General features: G+C 42.0%; 1 protein-coding gene across 8 annotated transcripts in view; it reads right to left on the bottom strand.

Moving 5' to 3' along the window:
* Positions 1 to 14,242, bottom strand: part of cdh23 (cadherin-related 23) — a 658,884-nt gene extending 644,642 nt beyond the window's left edge. For 7 of the 8 annotated variants that reach the window (XM_068020419.1, XM_068020423.1, XM_068020425.1 and 4 more), the window contains exons 1-3: positions 12,897 to 13,362; positions 6,279 to 6,365; positions 1,397 to 1,477 (exon numbers count right to left, since the gene is read on the bottom strand). In XM_068020419.1, the coding sequence (XP_067876520.1) occupies positions 1,397 to 1,477; positions 6,279 to 6,365; positions 12,897 to 12,936 (208 nt within the window). In that variant the 5' untranslated portion in view covers positions 12,937 to 13,362. Of the gene's footprint in view, positions 1 to 1,396; positions 1,478 to 6,278; positions 6,366 to 12,896; positions 13,363 to 14,084 lie in introns of those variants that run through there. The other variant, XM_068020420.1, reaches the window with a different exon arrangement.
* Positions 14,243 to 23,565: the final 9,323 nt, after the last annotated feature.

Below are 23,565 nucleotides of genomic sequence, written 5' to 3'. Positions count from 1 at the left end.
ATGAGAGGTGATCTCATTGAAACGTTTAAGATTCTGAGGGGTCTGAGAAGATAGATGCTGAAAGGCTATTTCCCCTGGCTGCAGAGTCAAAAATTAGGGGTCATTATCTCAGGATAAGGGGTCAGCCACTTAGGATCAAGAGGAGGAGAAATTTCACTCCAAGGGTTGTAAATCTTCAGAATTCCCTACCCTAAAAAGGGCAGCGGATGCTCAGTTGTCAAGTATATCCAAGACTGAGATTGATAGCTTTTCGGGCTGTAAGGGAACCAAGGGTTACGGAGGTTGGGCAGGAAAGTGAAGTTGAGATCCAAGATCAGCCATGACCTTACTGAATGGCAGAACAGGCTCAATGGGCCAAATGACCTACTCCAGCTATTTCTTATGTTGTTATAATTCACAAGATAGATTCGCATTGCACAAAAATCACTGAGCCCATTATAAGCCCATTTATCTAAAAAAAAAAGTCACTCACCAAGAATTACAACACAATTATTCAGCGCTATACAGGATGACAAGTGCATTTCCACCCACTGAGACTCTGTTCACAAGCTCATGCAAATTACTGAGTTTTCACCTCTTGTAACTCGGTACCTGATCAGGAAATAAGTTGCAGACCTTTTAGACACCGAGTCCATGTTTCTATCTCCAGGTTCTGAGTTGTATTACACTTGTTTCTAAACACAGATTCCTATATCAACATAATCTCAGCAGTCACTTTAAGATAATTCAAAGCAAGTATAGTTCGGAGAGTCCTTAAGTGTTTTCTGTTTGGATTAATCAATGGCTTGTCAGAGATACAAGTTTATTAAAAAATGCACACTTAAATGCTATGTTTTAAAACTACAGAAACCCACACAAATATTACACTGTACATATTTCCCAAAGGTTGAGATGGAATCATCCATTTGCTTTCTTTTCATGAAACTTCTGCTATTTTACATTCTCTTCTTTATGTCTCCATAAATCAAGCTCTGCTCCTTTACGCAACATGCCCCGTATGTCTCAATCAATGGCAAAACTGTGCACGGTATTCCAGGTATGGTCTCACCAAGGCCCTAAATAACTAGAGTTACGTTGGCAAATGCAGCAGCCGTTGTGTGTGCAGCCACAAACAGCAATGGGATGAATTGCCAGTTAATCTATCTTTAGTGCTGTCGGGTAGAGGGTGCCCAGGACACTGATAGCATGCGCTGCTCTTGCATCCAATAGTGTCACAGAAACTCCAACAATCACCTGAACTACTGGAATGGGTTTAAGGTCTGGTCTGAAGGTCAGCACTTCAACACACTCAATATTGTGATATTTCTTTAAGCCACTGTTTGGAGAATGTCAGAACAGTTCACATTTCGACTGATGAATAAATGGAAGCAGAATAGGTTATAAAAAAAGCACTCACCAACAGAGGCATTTTCATATATTAAAATATATTGGTCGAAGTAGTAGTTCAAGAAATAAGGCAGTCGATTATACGTTAGGCCTGGAAAGTAAATTTTAAAAAAACAATCAGCACAAAAGGTGAATTACAGTGGGAGTGATTTTCTTGCAGGGTTATGTTCTGCAAATACAGCTATAGTTAGCACCAGCTCTTAATAAGCAGCCATCAATTCTAAGACACCATTAGTTTTGCTTTTTACCTACGCTAAATCAATTGGACAGGTTGGACAATACTGATGGAAGTAACTCTCCCTTCAGCCTTACCATTTAAGACATGTCAAAAGGAAATATTGACTGGGCATGACAAACAAAAATATCTGTTGAAAAGACAGACAGACTTGCATTTACATCACAGCTTTCACTACTTTAGGAAGTCCCAAAACACTTTACAACCAATGCAGCAGCCAATTTACACAGCAAGCTCCCACAAACAGCAATGTGACAATGACCAGATGATCCATTTTATTGATAAATATCAAGTATTGACCAGGACACAGGGGGAACTCCCTGGTTCCTCTTCGAAATAGTATCATGGGATTTTTACACCCATCCAAGAGGGAAGGCAGGGTCTCAGTGTAACGTCTCATCTAAAAGAGTCATAGTGGGCTGCCTTTCGGACTGGAAGATGGTGGACGGTGGTGTTCCCCAGGGGTCAGTGGTGGGACACTGCTTTTTTTTTTTGCCACACATGAATGCTTGGATCTTGGTATACGGAGTGGAATCTCAGGCTTTGCCGATAATGCCAAACTTGGGGGGTGCGGTAAACAGTGAGGATGACACAGATAGGCAGAATAGGCAGATGAAATGTAATAAAGACTAGTGTGAGGTGATGCATTTTGGCAAAAGGAATAGGGAGAGGTAATATATACTTAATGGCACAGTTCTAAAGAGTGTGCAGGAACAGAGGGTCCTGGAGGTTCATGTGCATCAATCTTTGAAGGTGGCAGGACATATTGAAAGTGTGGTTAGTGAAGCATATGGGATCTTGAGCTTCGTAAACAGAGGCACTGAGTATAAAAGCAGGGAAGTTATGCTGAACTTTATAAACCTCTGGTTAGGCATCAACTGGAGTACTGTGTTCAGTTCTGGTCCCTACACTTTAGGATGGATGTGAGGCTCCAGATGAGATTTACCGGAATGGGTCCAGGAATGGAGGATTTTAGTTACGAGTTTGGTTTTGAGGGGCTGGGTTTGTTCTCCTTGGGCCAAAGGAATTTGAGGGAAGATTTAAAAAGATGATTATGACAGGCTTAGATAAATTAAACAAAGAAAAACTGTTCCCATTAACCAATGGTACAAGGACTAGGGGAGACAGACTTGAAGGTTTGGGCAAAAGATGCAGGGGGAATGTGAGGAAGAATTTTTTTTAAGTGATTGGTAATGACCTGGAACTCTCTGCCCACAAGGATGGTGAAAGTGGAGATAATCAATGACTTGAAGAGGAAGCTGCATGGCCACCTGACAGAAACAAACTTGCAGGGCTACAGGGATCAAGCAGGGGAGCCTAACTGAATGGATTACTCTGCGGAGAGCTGGCACGGACTCAATGGGCCGAGTGGCCTCCTTCTGTGCCATAAATGACTATGACCTCTGACAGTGCAGCACTCACTGAACATTGCAATGTTAAACTGAGGCACTGTCTGCCCCCTCAGACAGGCACATGAGAGCCCACGGCACTATCGTGATGAGGAGCAGGGGCATTTTCCCCAGTTTCCAACCAATATTTATCACTCAACCAAGATCACAAAAACAGAACCGGGATGTTATCACGTTGCAATTTGTGGGAGCTTGCTGTGCGCAAACAGACTGCTGTGTTTCCGACATTACAAAAATATTTCATTGGCTTTGAAGGGGCTTTGGAGGTCCTGAGACCACGAAAGGTGCTATATAAATGCAAGTCTGGCGTTCTTCTAAGTGGAAAAAAAGCAGGCATCAGAAATATTATCATACCCTCAAGATGTCCGTTGCCTGCCTGGTCTGAGCAGCCTGCAATATTAAAGCCCAGATCAACAGAAACTCTTAATACCTGGCAGAGCTTTTTTTTAAAAAAACAAAAGGGAATAATCTGTGATCAAAAGCAACCACAATAAATCTAAGGAAATTGGCTAAACACATTTCAATGGTTAAAGCTCGAAGCAAAATCAGAGATACAGGAGCAGCAATAAAGATAAGCTAACAACACAGTCACAAAAATTTATTGCCCATATTCAGATATTATAGTATGCAGCCTCCAGTCTCCCTGGCAGGCTACTCCTGGATCAGTAACCCAGAAAATAACTTTTGACCCCTGTCACTCAACACAACTCAGTTCACTGAACTATCCCACTACATAATTATACTCCTTTTCACTTGATTGCTTGTAGTATCTTCAGTATTTAATCATACACCAGCCCTTAAAAGTATTTAAAAGTAAACAGGATGTAAATAATCAGCGCAAGTTTTAAACTACACGTTTAGTAAAGCTGCAATGTAGGGGAAAAGACAGAGAACTGTCTACCAAAATTAACTGTTGAAAAACACATTACAATGTCCTTTCATAAAAGCAGAAGTGAATTTTTCCCTGTGAGGCTCCTAGAACGGAGATCCACTCAACGCTGATTTCACATTCCTCGTGTTCCTCCTGTGATTAAATCACAGGAAATCGAGGATGATCTCCCAAGCTCCGATACCCAGTCCAACTCCATGAGAAAGGCAGTGTGCCCAAAAACTCATTTTGTAAACTTTATCCTTGGAGGTTTGTCTTAAGGGATCAATTAACTATTCAAATGCCAATTATTAACTGTCCAGCACTTGTCTTTTAAATTAAATATATATGTTCTCCTTAGAGCAGAGAAGGTCAAGAGATTTGATAGAAGTGTACAAAATCGTGAAAGGTTTTAACTGAGTAAGTAGGGAGATACTGTTCCCAGTGGCAGAACAGTCAGTGAACAGAGGACACAGACTGAAGGCGAGCCAGAGTCATTTACAGCACAGGAGGAGGCCATTCAGCCCATCGAGTCCGTGCCAGCTGTCCACAGAGCTATGCAGTTTGGCTAAGAACCAGAGGTGACCAGGAAACTTTAAAGACAGCAAGTTATTGTGATCTGGAATGCACTGCCTGAATGGAAGGTGGAAGCAGATTCAACAGCAACAGACAACAGAAGAACTGGATAAATACTCGGAGAAAAAAATTCTCAAACTATGGGGAAAGAGGCGAGTGGGACGAATTGGATAGCTCTACCAATGAGCTGAATGGCCTCGTCCCTATGCTGTACCATTCTATGATCTTTATATTGTGTGATGTCAAGTCCCTTCAGCTAGACTGCAGAACCAGAGGTCAACTGATCACATGCCAGAAACCACCAATCCAAATCGCATCTTTAAATCATGCAGTTAGGGACCCATCAGAATGCAGAACCAGCTCCACCATGCCAATTTAGATCAATAGTTTTTGGAAAGTAAAACAACTCCATGAAAATTGGCCGAGGCAACATTAATGAAGCCAAGTACAAACAACGAATCTATATTCAGAACAGGCAGAAGTCACCCTTCAAACCAAACCATTTTCAGGAAATGGTCTCAATCCAAATCTTAATGAGCAATTTTCAAATTGAATTTAAAAAAATGACTGAATAGGATTTTTTATTTTTAAAATCAGCTCAACTACAACACAGAATGCCAAGTTGGAATTTTAGAATGATTAATAGCTAATTAAATCTTAAGGGGAACACTTAATTCCTGCATCAAATCTGTGCTGTCCCACAGTTCAGATACTCCAATACTGCTTGCAGCTCAAACCTGAAGGAATATTTCCTCGCAATACTTCTACATGGGAAACTGAAACCAAAGATACAAACAACCTTAGTAGATTATCGATCAAGTGGCTTCAGAGACAAAGAGGTAACATGACACACAATGAAAAAAAGACCCTCACTTACATAGTTCCTTTCATAATATCCAAGGTGGACATCAACAAAGTACATTTCTGCAGTTGTAATGTAGGAAATGTGACAGCCAATATGCTTAGAGGAAGACCCCACATGCAATGTGATAATAACCAGAAAATTGGTTTTAGTGATGTTGGTTGAGTAATAAACATTGGCCAAGACAGTGAGGAGAACTCCCCTGTCCATCTTTGCAAATAAGTGCAATGGGATCTTTTACATCTACAGACGGGGCCTCGGTTTAACATCTCATCTGAGAGCCAGCACAAAACTCCCTCAGTACTACACTCGAGCGTCAGCCGACATTTACACTCAAGTATCTAGAGTGGGACTTGAACCCACACCTTTTTAACTCAGAGGCAAGTGTGTTACCTACTGAGCCACAGCTGACACCTCAGATGGTTGTGTGCAGCACACACCCATTGTTTTCCATTTGCCAGTTCCTGCCACCTGACTTTTCCTTAACATTTCAACTCTATAAAATAACCGGATGGAAAAATACATTCTCAAAAGTTTTTCAGGAGAACTTGCTTGCGATAACTTTCTCGGCCACATTGCGGAGTCACTACGGCACAGAAGGAGGCCATTCGGCAACTGAGTCCATGCTGGCTCTCTGTAAAGCAATCCAGTCACACACACCCGCTCTATCCCTGCAGCCCTGCAAGGTCATTTCCCTCAAGTTCCCATCCAATTGCCTTTTGAAATCATTCATCGTCTCCACTTCCACCACCCTGCTAGGCAGGGAGTTCCAGGTCATTATCATGCACTGTGTTAAAAAAGTTCCTCCTCACATTCCCCCTGTATCTTTTGCCCAAAATCCCCTAGTCCTTGTACCATCAGCTAATGGGAACAGCTTTTCTTTGTCCACCATCCTCCTTGAAGTTTTTTTTAAATGCCTTCATGCTTTCCGACAGTTCTTACCCAGAGATAGAGACTGCAGAGAAAGTAACAACCCAAACACACGATTGTACCGATTGACCTTCATTTCAGACTGTAAGTGACAGTTTCCTGTTGGAGTGAAGGAGAGGAAAAGCAAACAATTAACATTTTGTCTTAAAGTTATAAAACAATTGCCAAGCACAACACATACACCAAAAATAATCAACTGAAGAGCAAATTTGTTCAGCGATACTTTGCTGCATTAATGTATTAAACACATTCATGTCTCCGTTACAACAAAGTAATGTCATACAAACAGGCCAAATCCTCACACTAATTTCTGGACTTTTATTTTACTAATAAGATTTAACGGGAACAAGTTAGACACATTTTAGTTGATAACAGACTTCTCCAATTAGAAGGATCAAAGCTACATTTATATAGCACTTTTCATTGCCTCAAGACGCTCCTGAACACTTCACAGCTAATCATTTTGATGTGTAATCGCAGTTGTTTTGTAGATAAATGCAGCAACCAATTTAAGTAGAGCAGAGACCCTCAACCAGCAATGAAATTAACTGCTCAGTGACTCGATTTTGCTGGCATTGTTTGAGGGATAAATGTTCCTCTTCCTCGAATAGCACCATTGGATGCCTTGCAATTACCTGGACAAGAGATGCGATCTCAGTTTAACATCTCATTATAAAGATGGCACATCCGACAACACAGCACTCCCTCAGTACGGCAATGAAGTATCAGCCTAGATTAGGTGCTCAAACCTAGAGCGAGACTTGAACCCACAACCTAGAGTCCAACTAACATTCAAATTTTGTGTGCCTCAAAAACAGATATCCAACCTAAAGATACAAGGAAACTTATTCTAAATGTCTAACAGACCCCTGAAGTCACTATCAAATGTACATTGCTTCTTTTAGTCCCAGCAGAATAAATCATCCTTGTGTTCACACATTTTCTCTGATTCATGAGGTTATTCAGTTGGAACCACCTCATGCAAGTGGGGAGCAGAAGTAAATTTTGGCAATAAGATATAAACAGAAGGTTTATTTGTCAGAAGCAAGTGCTTATTATTATTTACTTTAATTTGCATTTAACAGGTTGTCATTGGTGCTCAATGAACTGTGTACATTTAACTAAATTAAATGTTTTTAAAAATTACTGTAATTTGTTTTGCCATTAAAATGTGAACTAGCAATGTCACTTTTCATGAACACAATGGCCTGGATTTTGCAGCAGTGGCGAAGGAATGGTGTTTGCTATCACTACACTCAGTTTCTGTGGGGTTTCAGCGGAGTCTTAACCTCCAGTGGCATTACCATGACTGAATCCCCACCATCACATCCTAGGGGTTAGCACTGACTAGAAACTGAACTGGACCAGCCACATAAATACCGTGGCTACAAGAGCAGGTCAGAGGATGGGAATTCTGTATCGGGTAGCTCACCTCCTGACTTCGCAAAGCCTGTCCACCATCCACAAAGCACAAGTCAGGAGTGTGATGGAATACTCTCCACTTACCTCCAACAACACTCCAGAAGTCCAACACCACCCAAGACAAAGTAGCCTGCTTGATTGGCACCCCATCCACCACCTTCAACATTCACTCCTTTCCCCACCGACGCACAGTGGCAGCAGTGTGTACCATCTACAAGATGCACTGCAACAACTCACCAAGACGCCTTCAACAGCACCTTCCAAACAGTAATTTGCTGAATTAGTAACCCTACAACCATCAAAATAATCGTTAACTGTAAAAAACTCAGCAGTGCAACAGTTGGGACCTTAAAAGCTTTGCAGGATTTCTGCCACTATTAGACCTCTACCACCTAGAAAAACAAGGGCGGCAGATGCATGGGAACACCACCACCTGCAAGTTTCCCAAGTCACAAACCATCCTGACTTAGTACTATATTGCTGTTCCTTCACTGTCGCTGGTCCAAAAACCTGGAACTCCCTTCTTAACAGCACTTCCTAAACCTCACATGGACTGCAGCAGTTCAAGAAGGCAGCTCACCACCACCTTCTCAAGGACAATCAGGGATGGACAATAAATTCAGGCCTTGCCAACAACACCCACATCCCATGACAAGTAAACAAACAAAAAAAATCAGAGAATGCTGCATTGGGGACAGGAGAGAAAAGAATGGTTTGTAAAAGGCTCAAAAAGGCAAAGGTTAAACAGCTTTCCTCTCCCTCCAGAGTAAACCCATAGACCTGGCAGCACACTGACCATCACCACTTCACGGAGCTCATCTCCAGAGTTATCTACAGATGTTCAGTAAGCCTCACTCTGAACAACCTGCTGTGCTTAGGCAACTTTAAAAAAAAAGGTACAGACCAGATTGATATTTACTGTGACTATTGGGGAGTTTAATCTTTCCTGAGTTCTTTAAGCATTTTAAGTGATTTAACCAGATCATTCTCATTCATAGGATTTTTCTTTTCTTTTAAGCAAGGTTGAGTTCGGCTCAATAATAAGCTTTCCCCTGTGCATTGCTGAGTTTACAGTGATCAGTAACAGCTGTAACACCACACATCAATTCAACAGGAGGAAGGAAAAATATCCAATTTGTATTTCTCAACCAGCTGTTATGTTTACTCCAGGATTTTGTCACATTTCTTCCGCAAACACTTCACACTCAGCACAACAGGCCAAAATAGGCAGTAAGTGGCATCATTGCCTTCCCAGACAGGCATGCTCACTGTTATTTAAACCAAAATGGAAAAGTGACAGGGACAACTGCTCATTAAAAAAAAAGCAACAGGGGGGGGGGGGGGGGGGGGGAAGAGAAACTAAACAATGCTTTCTAATATACACTGATTCCAGGAAGGAACAAGTAACTTGCATTTATACCAGCACCTTACATGACTTTAGAACCTCCCAAAACGCTTCAGTGTCGATACAGATTTTTGAACATAGTCACTGCTGTATAGTAGGCAAACATGGCAGCTCATTTATCGACAGCAAACTCCCACAAACAGCAATGCAATAAATGACCAGAGAAACAGCTTAAGTGATGTTGGTGGAGGGATACAGGACACCAGCAGATCTCCCTGGCAATGGGATCTTTTACAGCCACCTGAGAGGGCAGACAGGGCCTCAGTTTAATAACCTCATAAAGAATTTATTGGACACATTACTGCATCTGATGAGAGCAGGGTGTGTTATTTTGCCGGTCAAGTCATTTTATTTCAATTAGCAAATGCGATGGAAGTTAATTGTGCAGCAAATCCAGTTTTTAATTTCTGCACAAGCATCATGACTGAACTGAGCTTGCATTCAGTTTTAAGTACAGATTGTTGCAGGAAATGAATTTGCCCGAAAGTTCTCCAGTCATGGGGTGACACCACTTGTCTTTTGCCACTCAGCCCCCTATCAATTACACAGAATAGGATTAGGTACTAAGTGTGTCTGGGTATCATTTTGGCCTATTAATCACTTATCTTCTGCAATTTAATGCAGCATGGACATGATGCCAAATGGCCTCGTTCTGCACAGCATGCGAGGAATGCTAGTACTTTGGCAATAAATATTACTGCAAAAGGAATCTCAATGAACACTGACCGGAGCAGGGCTTGCTAAAAGCAAAAATTGGGCTGTGCTGGAGAAGAGTTAAATGTCAAGGGTGCAAATGTCAAACAAATGCAGTCCCAGAAAACCAAAGCAGCTGAAAGTTATATTTAATGTTCATTTTTACTCTGAAATAAAGAGAATATTGCCATATCTTATTTAAATTCTGTATTTTGCAAATAAATTCATCTTTGCTGCAAACTATGCTTACTTGGTCAATCTTCAAAACCCCATTTAAAACTACAGGTGCAATTACAATATACGCCTTTGTAGCAGTGACAGTAGAACTTCAAAGCACTTCACACTCTGCAAACGTTATAAAATAATTCACTGAATGGTTATAGCACAGGCCATTCAGCCTGTCATTTCCATGCCAACTCTCTGCAAGAGCAACTCTACAAGTCCCAATCCCCCAACTTTTCCCTGTAGTCCTACAAATCTGCCCTTCGAATAATCGTCCTTTTGACAGTCACGACACCACCCTCTCAGGCAGTGCATTCCAGATCCTAACCACTCACTGCATAAAAACATTTTTCCTCAGGTCAGCTCTGGTTCTTGTGGCATTCATCTTAAATCAGTGCCCTATGGTTCTCCACCCTTCCACCAACAGGAATAGTTTCTCCCCATCTTCTCTGTCTAGACCCCTCATGATTTTGAGCACGTCTAGCAAATCTCCTCTCAACCTTCTCTTTAAGAGCTTCTCCAATCTACCCACATAACTGAAGCTCCTCATCCCTAGAACCATCCTTGTCAATCTTTTCTGCACCCTCTCCAATGCATTCACATCCTTCCTAAAGTGCAGTGCCCAGAATAGGCCAGTCGAAGCTGAACTGTTTTTATGAAGATTCATCCTAACTTCCTTGCTTTTGTACTCTATGCCTCGATTTATAAAGCCAGGATCCCACATGCCTTATTTAGCGCTTTCTCCACCTGTCCTGCGACCTTCAACAATTTGCAGATATAGCCCCAGGACCCTCTGTTCCTGCATCTCATTTAAAATTATTTTACATTTCGCCTCCTCTCATTCTTCCTCACAAAATACATCACTTTAAACTACTCTGCATTAAATTTCATCTGCCACTGGTCTGCCCATTCCGCCAGCCTAGGTCCTCTTGAATATCACTACCCGCCTCACAATTGACAATACTTCCAGTCTTGCATCATCTGCAAATTTTAAAATTGTGCCCTGCGCATCCAAGTTTACGTCATTTAGATCAAAGGAAAGCAGTCCTAGTACTGACCCGAGCAACTCCACTGCATACCTTCCTCCAATCTGAAAAACAACTGCTCACCACTACTCTCTGATGTGTAATTCAGCCAACTTTGTATCCATGTTGCCACTGTCCCTTTTATTCCATGGGCTTTAACTTTGCTGACGAGTCTGTTATCACACTTTACCAAATGTCTTTTGGATGTCCATGTACACCACACCAATCACATTACCCTCATCAATAACTGTAGGCTGGTGTCAACAGGACACAGGAGAGTGGCGAGATGCCTCTGCAAACTGCTGCCTCACACCACTTTGCCTTGCCACTGCACAGAGTGCAACTCCAAAAGTGGCATCAAGCCTTGCTTAAGAGATGTGAGAGGGGGCAGCAGGAGCTTCCAAGCACTTGATAAACTGAAGTTAATCTCAATCAAGTGTTTCTATTGTATGGTCTGTCTCCCAGAACATTAAAAAAAATCCTTGCTGGGATTTTTTTTTTACATTAATCTTTAATGGGAAGTGGGCATCACTGGCAAGGCCCGCATTTATTGCCCATCCTAATTGCCCTTGACAACTGAGTGGCTTGCTAGGCCATTTCAGAGGGCAGTTAAGAGTCAACCACATTGCTGTGGGTCTGCAGTCACACATAGGCCAGACCAGGACATTAAAGGAACCAGACGGGTGTTTATCACAATCGCTGATAGTCTCAGTAATGGTACCATAAAACTAACTTTCAATTTCAGATTTTTTAGTTAATTATATTGAATTTAAATTCCACCAGCTGTCCTGGTGGGATCTGAACCCATGTTCCCAGGAAATGAGCCTGGATTCTGGATTACTAGCCCAGTGACATTATCATTAAGCCACCGTCTCCCCTATGGGATTGAAACCCTATCATTAGTGGAGAAAAAAAAAACAATATTTCCAAATGCATGGTGACTATGAAGCAAGAAAAATCTTGCATTTATATAGCACCTTTCACAACCTCAGGACATCCTGAAGCACTTTATGGCCAATGAAGTACTTTTTGATGTTTAGTCACTGTCAGAAACACAGCTGCCAATTTATGCCCAGCAAACTCTTACAAACAACTATGAAATAATGACCAGATAACGTGTTTTTGAGATGTTGGTTAACTGATCAGAATTGATCAGGACATCGGGGAGAGCTCCCTGCTCTTCTTTGAAATAGTACCACAGGATCTTTTACGTCCACCTGAGGGGGCAGATGAGGTTCTCGGTTTAAAATCTCATCTGAAAGACAGCACCTCCAACAGTGCAGCGCTCCCTCAGTACTGCACTGGAGTGGGACTTGATCCCCAAACCCTCTGACCCCAAGACAAACATGCTCCAACTGACCATAGCTAACACCAATAGGCATAAGCACCACATAGTGTGCGGTCCTGGCCAGGAAAATCCAATTCATAGGCAGAAAACAGATACACAGTCCTGCCGGGTGCAAATTAATATTGTAACACTATCCAGTAGCCTAAGCAGCTTACCAGCAACAATCAATGAATAACTCAATTAGTGTCAATAAGCAGCAATTGCTTGGGACCTTTTCACCATCCCCTGACTAATAACCACAAGGCTCATTTAAAAAAAAAACTAATCTCCCACGTAATCCTCAGAACCCCAGCCAACAGCTGAGGCCATTTGCTGTCGCTTGCCTTTGATGTTTGAGTCTCCAGTGTTATGGATGGCTATTAAGCTCGATTACCACAACAAGGGGATGACAGAACACCTCCACACACTCCCACTAACAATGAGGGAGCCGGTGTAAACATATTAGTTTGACAAGTTAATATCTAGAGGGGTTTCTTTTTCAAACAAGTCAAAAAGACAATAACTCTACTAAATACCTTCGCTCGAATAATTGCATTCCCTCCAAATCCAACACATCTATTAGTCAGCAGCATCACGAAGATCCAGAATTTATATACACATTAAATTCGACTCGACAGTTCTCCTTTGCAATGCACGTTGTCATATGCAAATGTAATGTTTCTGATTCTCCGAGATAAGGTATAAGATTTGGCAATCTGACCACTGCATCGAGGTGTTTTGGCAGCTTCAGTTAGCCGGAGGCTTTAACAAACCAATGCAAGTTCCTGGTTTGAAATTCCACGCCAGCGGGCTTGCAAATTATATCGCCTTGTCAGTCCTTTATCTGACTAATTTACGCCCAACTGCAGGGCTTTCAGAGCCTATTTCAGCTTTAATACAACGATTAATTACCAAAAAAAAAATTAAAACAGGTACAGCTTTCTTTGTAAAACTCATCCTGCAGCCAAACCCCCTGAATGTCATTAAAAGCAAAATACTGCGGATGCTGGAAATCTGAAATAAAAACAAGAAATGCTGGAATCCCTCAGCAGGTCTGGCAGCATCTGTGGAAAGAGAAGCAGAGTTAACGTTTCGGGTCAGATGCTGCCAGACCTGCTGAGGGATTCCAGCATTTCTTGTTTTTAATCCCTGAATGTCATTCCCCAGCAGTGTGTCACTTTCACAATAATAATGAGTTAATATGATCTTCATCTAGAGAGTCGATCATCCTATTAAAAGTGATGGGATGTACATGCTCCGTTACTAGGGAGTAACCAAGGTCCAGCCAGCCTGCTCCACAATCCCGATTCAAACCCCAAATTGCTGCCTATTTTGTACAAATGGACAGGGAAACAAACACTTTCCTCCAACCGGGGGATATATTAATTCACGTGCAGTGAAGGGGGGGGGGGAAGCAATTTAAGAAATCATAGTTTTAAACAAAGTACTTTACTTTTAAGGCTGGGAAGCCTTTCTGACTTTTGCAAAGTATTTACAAACAGACCGAGCAAATATTTACAAACGCCCCATTTCATTTACACCAGTGTGTGTGAATACAAAAATACAATTTCAAAGGAGATACAATTTTTTAGAAAGGATACAAAGTAACAAGAAGCAGCTCAGGTTGCAACATTATTTCACTGAGAGGGGGAATTGGATACATTCACAATGGATACATTCCGCTCCCTTTCCCCGGCTCCCTCGCACTATCTGCGGACACTCGCCTGTGAGTCTTGCCGGTGTTGCACGGTCCAGGAGCCGCCGCCGTTCTACCTGTTGGAGGGAGCGCTCCTTGCCTCCAGCCAGAGTTCAGGGAAGGGCTGCTGCTCGGTGCATCATCCCGGATCCTCTGCAAACAGTCACAGGAGAGTTCCTCAATGAGCCGAGACCCAGAAGCTACTCAGCAGGACCACACTCACCGCAACCCCCCCGCTACCTGGCAGCAAGCTCCACCTGTCAATCAACGCCCCGATTGGGGGCGGGTTCCTTTGCGATGATTGGACATTGACGCGTCAATCTGGGTGACATCCCAAATAGTGGGTGTGTCCCTACCCCTGTCAAACATTCCCCAGGGGCGTGTGCAGATTGCAGGAGGGTTGAAGGCTCGGGGTTAACAACAGTGCAAAGTTGCAAGATGAGAATTTGGGGAGCGGGAGGAGAAGCATTGGAGAAAGCGACTGCATAGAGCAGACTCGGTGTGCTTCGAGCATTACTGAGTGTTCCTACAAACCATCAGCACGAAAAAGGAAGAGGCGAAAGTCGAACTGAATGTTCGCAATCAATCTCCAATTGCAGCAATTCGTCCATTTACAACCCAACACACAGAAGGTGCCAAAGATCCGCTCAAACCCTCGCACTGAAATCATAAACACCCCGTCATTGAATGCTTCAAACCTCAGACAGAGTGGTTTTATTTTCCAGACCCGTCGAACTGATTCAACTCGCAACTGTTCGGCCACAATAAACACAAATTGGGAATAAATGGCATATTCCAATTACTTCTGATTGGAATTCTAACATTTTGCGAGATGTGATCTGTCCAGTCTTGGGGCTGTCAAGGACACCCCAAAAACACGAACTGATTATGTAAATTAATTATGCTAATCCTGAATGATGATTAGACGTCAATGATGAAAAATAAAAAAGGTGAACCTGTTCTGTAACAGACAATTATGAAAAACTGAAATATCAAATGGTATAATTGAAACAAGCAAGTATTAAAAAGACTGGCACAGTCGTCAACCACAAGCGTTAGAAAATAGAGGGGGAAAGTTTATGATGTGAAAGAGGTTTATAATTTGAAGAGAATTGTAACAGCAATAATATGAAGACAGAAATGAAACAAATGTGCAGCAAGTCACTTCACATCTGAGCAAGAAAGATTAGTTCCAATTTTGGGGCAATCCATCTTTCTCCTTTAGACACTGACTGCCTGTCCAGCAATTTCTGTTTTAACTGGAAATAATTAGCTGCCCTCTTAATCATAGGTATTTCATACAACCACTTATATACAACTTCTTATAGGTATGCAATTCTTTTGCTACTCTGTTACAAAGTTAACTCTATAAGGGAGATTTTCACAGTGTTTACCCACAACAAGGTATTACAGTCCCTGGAAAATCCCACAGTATTCTGATATGAGTTCCCAGCTGGCATGGGATTTCATGACAGGCAAAAACTTGGAAAAATCCACTTGAATAGCAGTGTAAGGAATTGCACTTCAGTGTGTTAACTGTTAAGCATTTGCTGCACTAAGTTTACAGAGTAAATTTCAAAGGCCATTTACTATGACAAACAACCCAAGGAATGCATTTTCCTCTATAATTTCCAATCAGGGTTCTCACATACAGTGACAAGAGAATTTAGACTCTGAATTAAAAACAGAAAATGCTGGAAACAACCAGGCAGCATGTGTGGAGAGAGAAACAGAATTAATGTTTCAGGCTGCTGCCCCCTCATCAGAACCCCAGAGCTCAGAAGTTGGGTTGGAAGAGGGACAGTAGAAGAACCTCTTTCACACAGAAGTTTATTCAAACTTTATCACAAATAGCTATTGATATAGTGACTATAAATTTAAAGGGGTGTGGGTGAAGTATTGGAAAGGAACAGAAAAGGATGTGGAGAAGGGCAGAGAAATGAGACTTGTTTCCCACTCTGTAGCTACATCGATGACTGACATCACATGATGTCACAGTGTAAGTGGAGTATATAGCCAGTTAACTACTAAATTGAAATAAAAACATAAAGTGGAAATACTCAGCAGCTCTGACAGCATCTGTGGAGAGAGAAGCAGAGTTAACGTTTCAGGTCTGTGACCTTTCATCAGAACTGGCAAAGGTTAGAAAATAATTAGGTTTTAAGCAAGTGAAGGGGAGGGGGAGGGGGAGGGGGGGGGGGGGGAGAGAACAAAAGGGAAGGTGTGTGGTCGGGCAGAGGGCAGGAGAGATTAGGTGACAAAGATGTCATAGGACAAAGGCAAAGGCAGTGCTTGATGAGGAAACTGGGTAGTCAAAACAGAAAATGTTCCGTTCCCCAAGACTAACAACCTTCACTTTGTTGAACACATAATTAACTCACTGAAAGTAATTAAAAGTAAATACCAATCACTCATAATGTACAGCAGCATCGTGGATCAGTAAACGGTTCCCCAGCCAATAATAGGTGTGACACATAGGACATTGTATTGCTCACAGTATGAATAAAATACAAACATAAATATACTTGCAGAACATACATTATGAAAATGTAATGCATACTGTGTGAAATATTAAAAATTAATAAACATACATAAATCTAGTATGCATAATGCAACAAAGATGTATTGTAGATCTTGAAATGCAGAACAAACTCTTAATGAGATGTTAATATAGATGTGAAAGACAGCAAATGAAATGCATAATGCATTAAAATTAAAAATAATTTAAAATGAACTATGTTAAAATACTTTAAGACCAGTTGGGGCGGCACAGTGGCGCAGTGGTTAGCACCGCAGCCTCACAGCTCCAGGGACCCGGGTTCGATTCCGGGTACTGCCTGTGTGGAGTTTGCAAGTTCTCCCTGTGTCTGTGTGGGTTTTCTCCGGGTGCTCCGGTTTCCTCCCACAAGCCAAAAGACTTGCAGGTTGGTAGGTAAATTGGCCATTATAAATTGTCACTAGTATAGGTAGGTGGTAGGGAAATATAGGGACAGGTGGGGATGTTTGGTAGGAATATGGGATTAGTGTAGGATTAGTATAAATGGGTGGTTGATGTTCGGCACAGACTCGGTGGGCCGAAGGGCCTGTTTCAGTGCTGTATCTCTAATCTAATCTACTAGTGAAACTCCCCTCTATTCACCTCTCTTGCACAACACTTGAATTCCCATTGCACTCAATTATTCCTCTTTTTAAAAAATTTCCCTCTATTATCTTTGCTTAACAAGATTTTCCCTCTTTCAATCTTCCCCTTATTTTGAAAGATATTCCCTCAAACAACTTTCACTCCACAAATCCAATTATATCACCCTCATTACTAACACTGATTACTACAGTTCTGTGTGCTTGCTTGTTCAATCCATATCAACAGCTGTCAGACAAAAAGACTTGTGTTTGTACAGCAGGTGCTCACACCTCATCTAGTGCTTGGCATCCAGTAAATTACTTTGGATTCTGGTGGCTATTATGTAGGGAAATGTGGGAACCCTTCTGTACACAGCAAGATTCCACCACTGAGATCAATGATCTGTTTTTGATGCTGTTGGTTGAGAGAGAACCCAGAAGAACTCTTCAAATAGTAACAGAGAATCTTCAGCCACCAGAATGGTCTGATAGGGTCTCAGGTTGGCATCTCTTCTGGGAAACAGCACCTTCAGCAATGTAGCTGTCCATCGGTACTGCACTGGAAAGTCAGCTTAAATTAAAAATGTTAATGGAATCATTTCAGCTATTTATATGGGCACAGCAGGTAGATTCCAAGTCACTGCTTCACATTCCCCCTGTGTACACAGGAAGTCCCCCCGTGCCAAGCAATAAAAATGTTCCCTTAACAACCACACTGGCATCAAATGAGCAAGACGCCAAAACAAAGTAATTAAGTGATCCATCTAGTATAAGCCATGACAACAGAACAGATGTGGAAAGGATGTTTCCCCTTGTGGGAGAATCTAGAACTAGGGGTCACTGCCTAAAAATAAGGGGTCGCCCATTTAAGACAGAGATGAGGAGAAATGTTTTCTCTCAGAGGGTCGTGAGTCTTTGGAATTCTCTTCCTCAAAAGGCAGTGGAAGCAGAGTCTTTGAATATTTTTAAGGCAGAGGTAGATAGATTCTTGATAAGCAAGGGGGTGGGAGGTTATCGGGGGTAGGTGGAAATGTGGAGTAATCAGTTCAGCCAAGAACTTATTGAATGGCGGAGCAGGCACCAGGGGTCGAGTGGCCAACTCCTGCTCCTAATTCATATTCTTGTATGTAACTACTTCCATTGGTTCGAAAATGTGACATTTCCTATGACACTAAGCCATCCCTATATTACATTAAACTATGGTAAATTACATGACAGGAGGGGTGGTGGAAGGAACTGCTCAAAGTCATTGAGTTATAATGGCTCAGAAGGAGGCCATTCGGCCAATTGAGTCCATGCCAGCTCTCTGCAGAACAATCCAATCAGTCCCAATCCCCGTTTCACCATGATGTTGCAGCAAGGAGTGTAGGGCAGGCCTGATAGAAGAACTAGTCTTTCCCTGCTGCCATTTTCCAATGTTTGTAAATCCACTTCATCTTTATAAATAGTTAATGACCTATTTTAAGCTCTACAATATTACCCATCCCCAGCTACCCTTGAGAAGGCACTGGTGAGCCATCCCTCGAACCGCTGCAGTGCATGTGGTGTAGGTACTCCCACTTATGCTGTTCGTCAGGGAGGTCCAGGATTCTGACTCAGCGGCAATGAAGGAATGCTGAAAGGCGGGTGGGAGGAGGCTCATGCGGAGTATAAATACCAAAATGGACCAGCTGGGCTGAATGGCCTGTTACTATGCTGTAAATACTATGTAACTTTGTAATCACGAAGTATCTGCCACAACAAATTACTTGCCTTACCCCAACTAAACTTGATTTCCAACTTAAGCAGTCCTGTGTTTTTTGATTGTACCCACAATTGGATGAATATTGGGAGCACAGACACATTTTTATTCTTCAATAATATCTCCTTGGCAAATTTTATTCAGTACAAAGAATGTACTTATCAGTACTCTCATGATATTGAGACCTACACCGAGAACTGAGTGCAGAATCTAGGCTAACACTCCAGTGCACCACTGCAGGAGTGCTGCGTTGTCAGGGGTGCCAAGTTTTCAATGGAACATTAAACTAAGACCCCCACCTGTTTTCTCCAATCGTTCAGCTGAGCATTAAAGAACCCACTGCACCTTTCCAACAAGAGCGTGGAGTTCACCCAATGTCCTGGTCAACATTCCCCCCCCCCCCCCCCCCAATCACAGCAAAAATAAGGATTAACTGGTTCTTTGCAGTTTTGGGGATCTTGCTTTGTGCCAAATTGCTGCCACATTTATCTACAAAAAAATGAAGAACTTGAGATGTGATATGATTGCTCTTCGTTCTTCTCTCAAATCAATGCTTTGCGAATGGTCGCATTAATAATGAGTCATGGAGATAAAACATTTCTTTCCCAATGGCTCTTTTGCACCGTAAATATAGCTTAAAACAGTAGTTTGGGAAGAAATTGAAAAGGAAACTGTTTTAGGTGGTTACTGGTGAACACAAAATGCCAGAACTGATCATGTTTGTTTAGATTCATGTAATATTTACAGAAGTACTTGGGTTTAAGTAATGTCCTTCACAACCTCAGGACATGCCAAAGCACTTTGCAGCCAATGAAGTACTTTTGAAGTGTAGTCACTGTTGTAATTTAAGAAAAGTGGCAGCCAATTTGCCACAGCAGGATCCCACAAACAGCAATGAGATAAAGAGCAGATAATCTATTTTTACAGATACTGGTTGAGTAATAAATATTGGCCAGGACACTGCGGTGAACTCCCCTGCTCTCGTTTGAAATTGTGCCATGGGATCTTTTACTGGGAGAGCCAACGGGGACCTCCGTTTCACATCTCATCTGAAAGATGGCACCTCTGACAGTGCAGTGCCCCCTCAGTACTGCACTCCCTCAGTACTGCACTAGCAGCCTAGAGGTTTTGCTCAACACTCTGGAGTGGGATTTGAACCTGCAATATTTTGACTCAGAGGCAAGAGTGATACCCGAAGTACCAAAACAGATAAAAACTTAAGCATATTCTCCAGCAACATTAAGTGAAATAAATTGTGATAGCGTCACTATTCAGATCATGATACAATACATTCAGCAATTAAACTATTAGCAGTAAAAATAAACGAATGATAAAATTGAATAATGCTTGGTTTCTATGCATTACATATAGTTAACTTGACTCAATCGGTAACATTCTTACCTCCGATTCACGAAAAGGATTTGGGTTCAAGGCTCAGTTCAAGACATGACCACACAATGTTGACTGACATTTGAGTGCAGTACTGAGGGAGTGCTGTACTGTTGGTGGTGCCATCTTTCAGATACAACAATAAACTGAGACTTATTCCAGAACTTCAAGTGGATGCAAGAAATCCCATACACTGTTCACAGAACAGCCGTTCTCCTGGAGGGCTGGCTAACATTATTCCTTTAACTAACACCACCACAAACAGATTAATGACCATTTAGCTGAGTTGGTACAAGACCCATATCTTGAGGATTCCTGTGTTTATAATTTAAAAAATTTCCATTACAATACTCTACATCTCAATGATTTAATCAGCCCATCCAACTCTACACTGAATTTATCAGCTGCCATCTAACACTCCTCCACTATGGTCTGAGCCTTCAGAATATGTTCTTCAATCTTAAAGAAAAAGAAACACTTACATAAACTGATAAACTAATAGGCTTTGTTATAAATGTGATACACAATGGGATCCAGTAGTTTATGGAAAAATGTCACAGTTTATTTGTAGTCCAACCATCACATCTGCTATGCATTGTCTGAGTTTACTAATAAAGCATGCAATCTCAAACATCACTCACTTCTGTTTTCAAAATCATTGTTCACAGGTTGCAAACACTACAGAGATCACAGAAAGTGAGCAATCCAATGTCTGTAGTCTGTGCAACTGCAGATCTCCCAATAAAGTGGAGCAAATATATTGCTTAATAAACCCAGAGTGCTGATGTCAAAATCTCTAATCCTCTAGTGTGAGCTACACACACCACACACCAAGGACATGCAATGAGTGACAGCTGATGTCGTTGATGGACAGCTATCTCTGTCCCACAAATGAAATAAAAAATCTAGCAAGCAATTTAAACATAAACAAACAATGAGAGACTCTTCACAGTGATCTCAATCTTGTCATCTAACCTTGGGCACAGATGTTGTTTATGAAGTTCTGCGGCATTGTATTATTTCAAGTAATTTAGAAACTATGCTCTAATTACTTCCCAGTATCCTGTTTTTAAACACAAAACATATTTTCAGTCACTGATGTTAGTAAATATCTTAAACGTCGTCCATGGTTATTCATAGGAATGAACTTGTACTTAAAACAAGATTGTGGTCACAAGGTGTGTGGCAAGTTGGCAACAAGTTACCAGTTTGTTGTCAATGAATTATCAGTTTGTATGAGGATATGCACTACTCAACAATAACTTGCATTTATGTAACGCCTTTCTTGTAGAGAAACATCCCAAGGTGCTTCATAGAGGTGTGGCCAGCCAAACACGGATGCCGAGCCAAAGTAGGAGCTATCAGGAGGCATGACCAAAAGCTTGGTCAAGGAGGTAGGTTTCAAGGAAAATCTTCAAGAAGCAGAGAATGGTGGAGAGGCCGAGGGGTTTAGGTAGGGAATTCCAGAGCTTGGGTCTAGATGGTTGAAAGGCACAACTGCCAATGATGAGGTGGAGGAAGCATTAGATATACAAGAGACCAGAGATGGAGGAATGGAAAGTTCTGGAGGTGCTGTAGGTCTGGAAGAGCTTGCAGACTTGGGGAGAGGCAACATCTTTGAGCCATTTAAAGACAAGTTTGGAAGTGTTAAATTTGAGGAGCCGGGCCACCTGAAGCCAATGTAGTGCAGCAAAAGGATGATTTGGTACAGTTTGGATATTAATTGGATGCAGTGTGTTTTATGAGCTGAGAAGTATGTTGGGGGGCAGGGGGAGAATGGAAAGCCAGCATTGTGATAGTGAAATCTGCAGGTGACAAATGCACGGATGAGGGTTTCAGTAGCAGATGGGCTCAGGCAGAGGTGGGTGGAGATGAGTGATTACGGAGACGGAAGTAGAGCGTTTTTGAGAGAGAATGGATTTGGGGTTAAAAGTTCAGCTCAGAGTCAAATTGGACACCTAGATTGTCCGTGGGCAAGCTGAGTCCGTGATCAGAGAGGGAGATGAATTGGTGTGGAGTTTGTGGCAGGGGCTGAAGACGAAAGCTTTGGTCTTTTAACTGGAGGAAATCACAGCTCCTCTGAGACTGGATGTCAGACAAGCAATCTGATAACACAGAGGCAGCGAGGGGTTGAGAGAGATGACAAAGGAGTAGAGCTGGAAGTCCTCAGTGTAGAAAACTGACTCCAATGTTTTTGGATGCTGTCGCCTAGGGGCAGCATGCAGACAATCATTAAACACAAATCAGTGCCTTGTAAATGATGTGTAGTTGAGGAGAGTCTATCTTGAACATTTTTTGAAAATGGACTGCAGTGGGAGGGTTTGGAGATTTGGGGGAGGGCGAGCATTTGTTTCGTAGACCAGCAAGCTTACACTTATAAAAACTGAACTCATCAGACACTTAGCTAAGAAGCAAAGGTGCTGTTTTAAACTCCATGTCAACCATGGACTTGTTTTCTCTGCATGGTTTACACCTGGGAGATTAACTGCAAATTCAACTCAGATATAACATTGATGCTTGAGAGAGAGAGGGAAAATACAAGGGGACAGAGATTGATAAAGACTGGTCCTGTTTCAGGCCAGCAGCTGAGAAATGTAATTATTTTAAAGGAACTGGTAGCTACCAGAATTATATATAAAAAATATATATATAAAATCACATTGTAATGTTCAAATTGAATCTGCAGCATCTGAGTGTTTGTGAGAAAAACTGACGGCCCTGCTTAATATTGGCAAGAGCAATTTTTCATTGCATATCGTGGATGACAGTGAATTTATGACTTTTTTGTTCTCATACGGATTTATTTATTTGGGATTTACATCATTGCATTGTGCCTTTGTGAATCATAACATTTGTATACTGAGATGCCTGGTCTCTAAGGGTCCAAGTGAAGCTCTGAGCGTCAATCAAGGCTCAGTGGTTAGCACTCTTGCCTTGAGTCAGAAGGTTGCAGGTTAACGTCCCACTCCAGAGACTTGAGCGCAAAATCTAGGCTGACACTCCCAGTGCGGTACTGAGGGAGTGCTGTATTGTTGGAGGTACCGTCTTTCGGATGAGATGTGAAAAGGAGGGGGTTGGGAGCTGGGGGGTGCGGGTGTGGGAATTGCATGAAAAGCCAAAATTAAAAGGGGTGGAGAGTGCTGGGGGTGCTTTAGAACTGGAGGAGGTTTCAAAGATAAGGAAGGACGAGTCCATGATGGGATTCAGACTAAGGATGAGGGTTTCAGCAGTAGATAAGCTAAAGCAGAGGCTGAGGTGG

Source organism: Heterodontus francisci, chromosome 42, assembly GCF_036365525.1.
Source record: "Heterodontus francisci isolate sHetFra1 chromosome 42, sHetFra1.hap1, whole genome shotgun sequence".
NCBI lineage: Eukaryota > Metazoa > Chordata > Chondrichthyes > Heterodontiformes > Heterodontidae > Heterodontus > Heterodontus francisci.
This window is presented reverse-complemented; position numbering and strand designations above follow the sequence as displayed.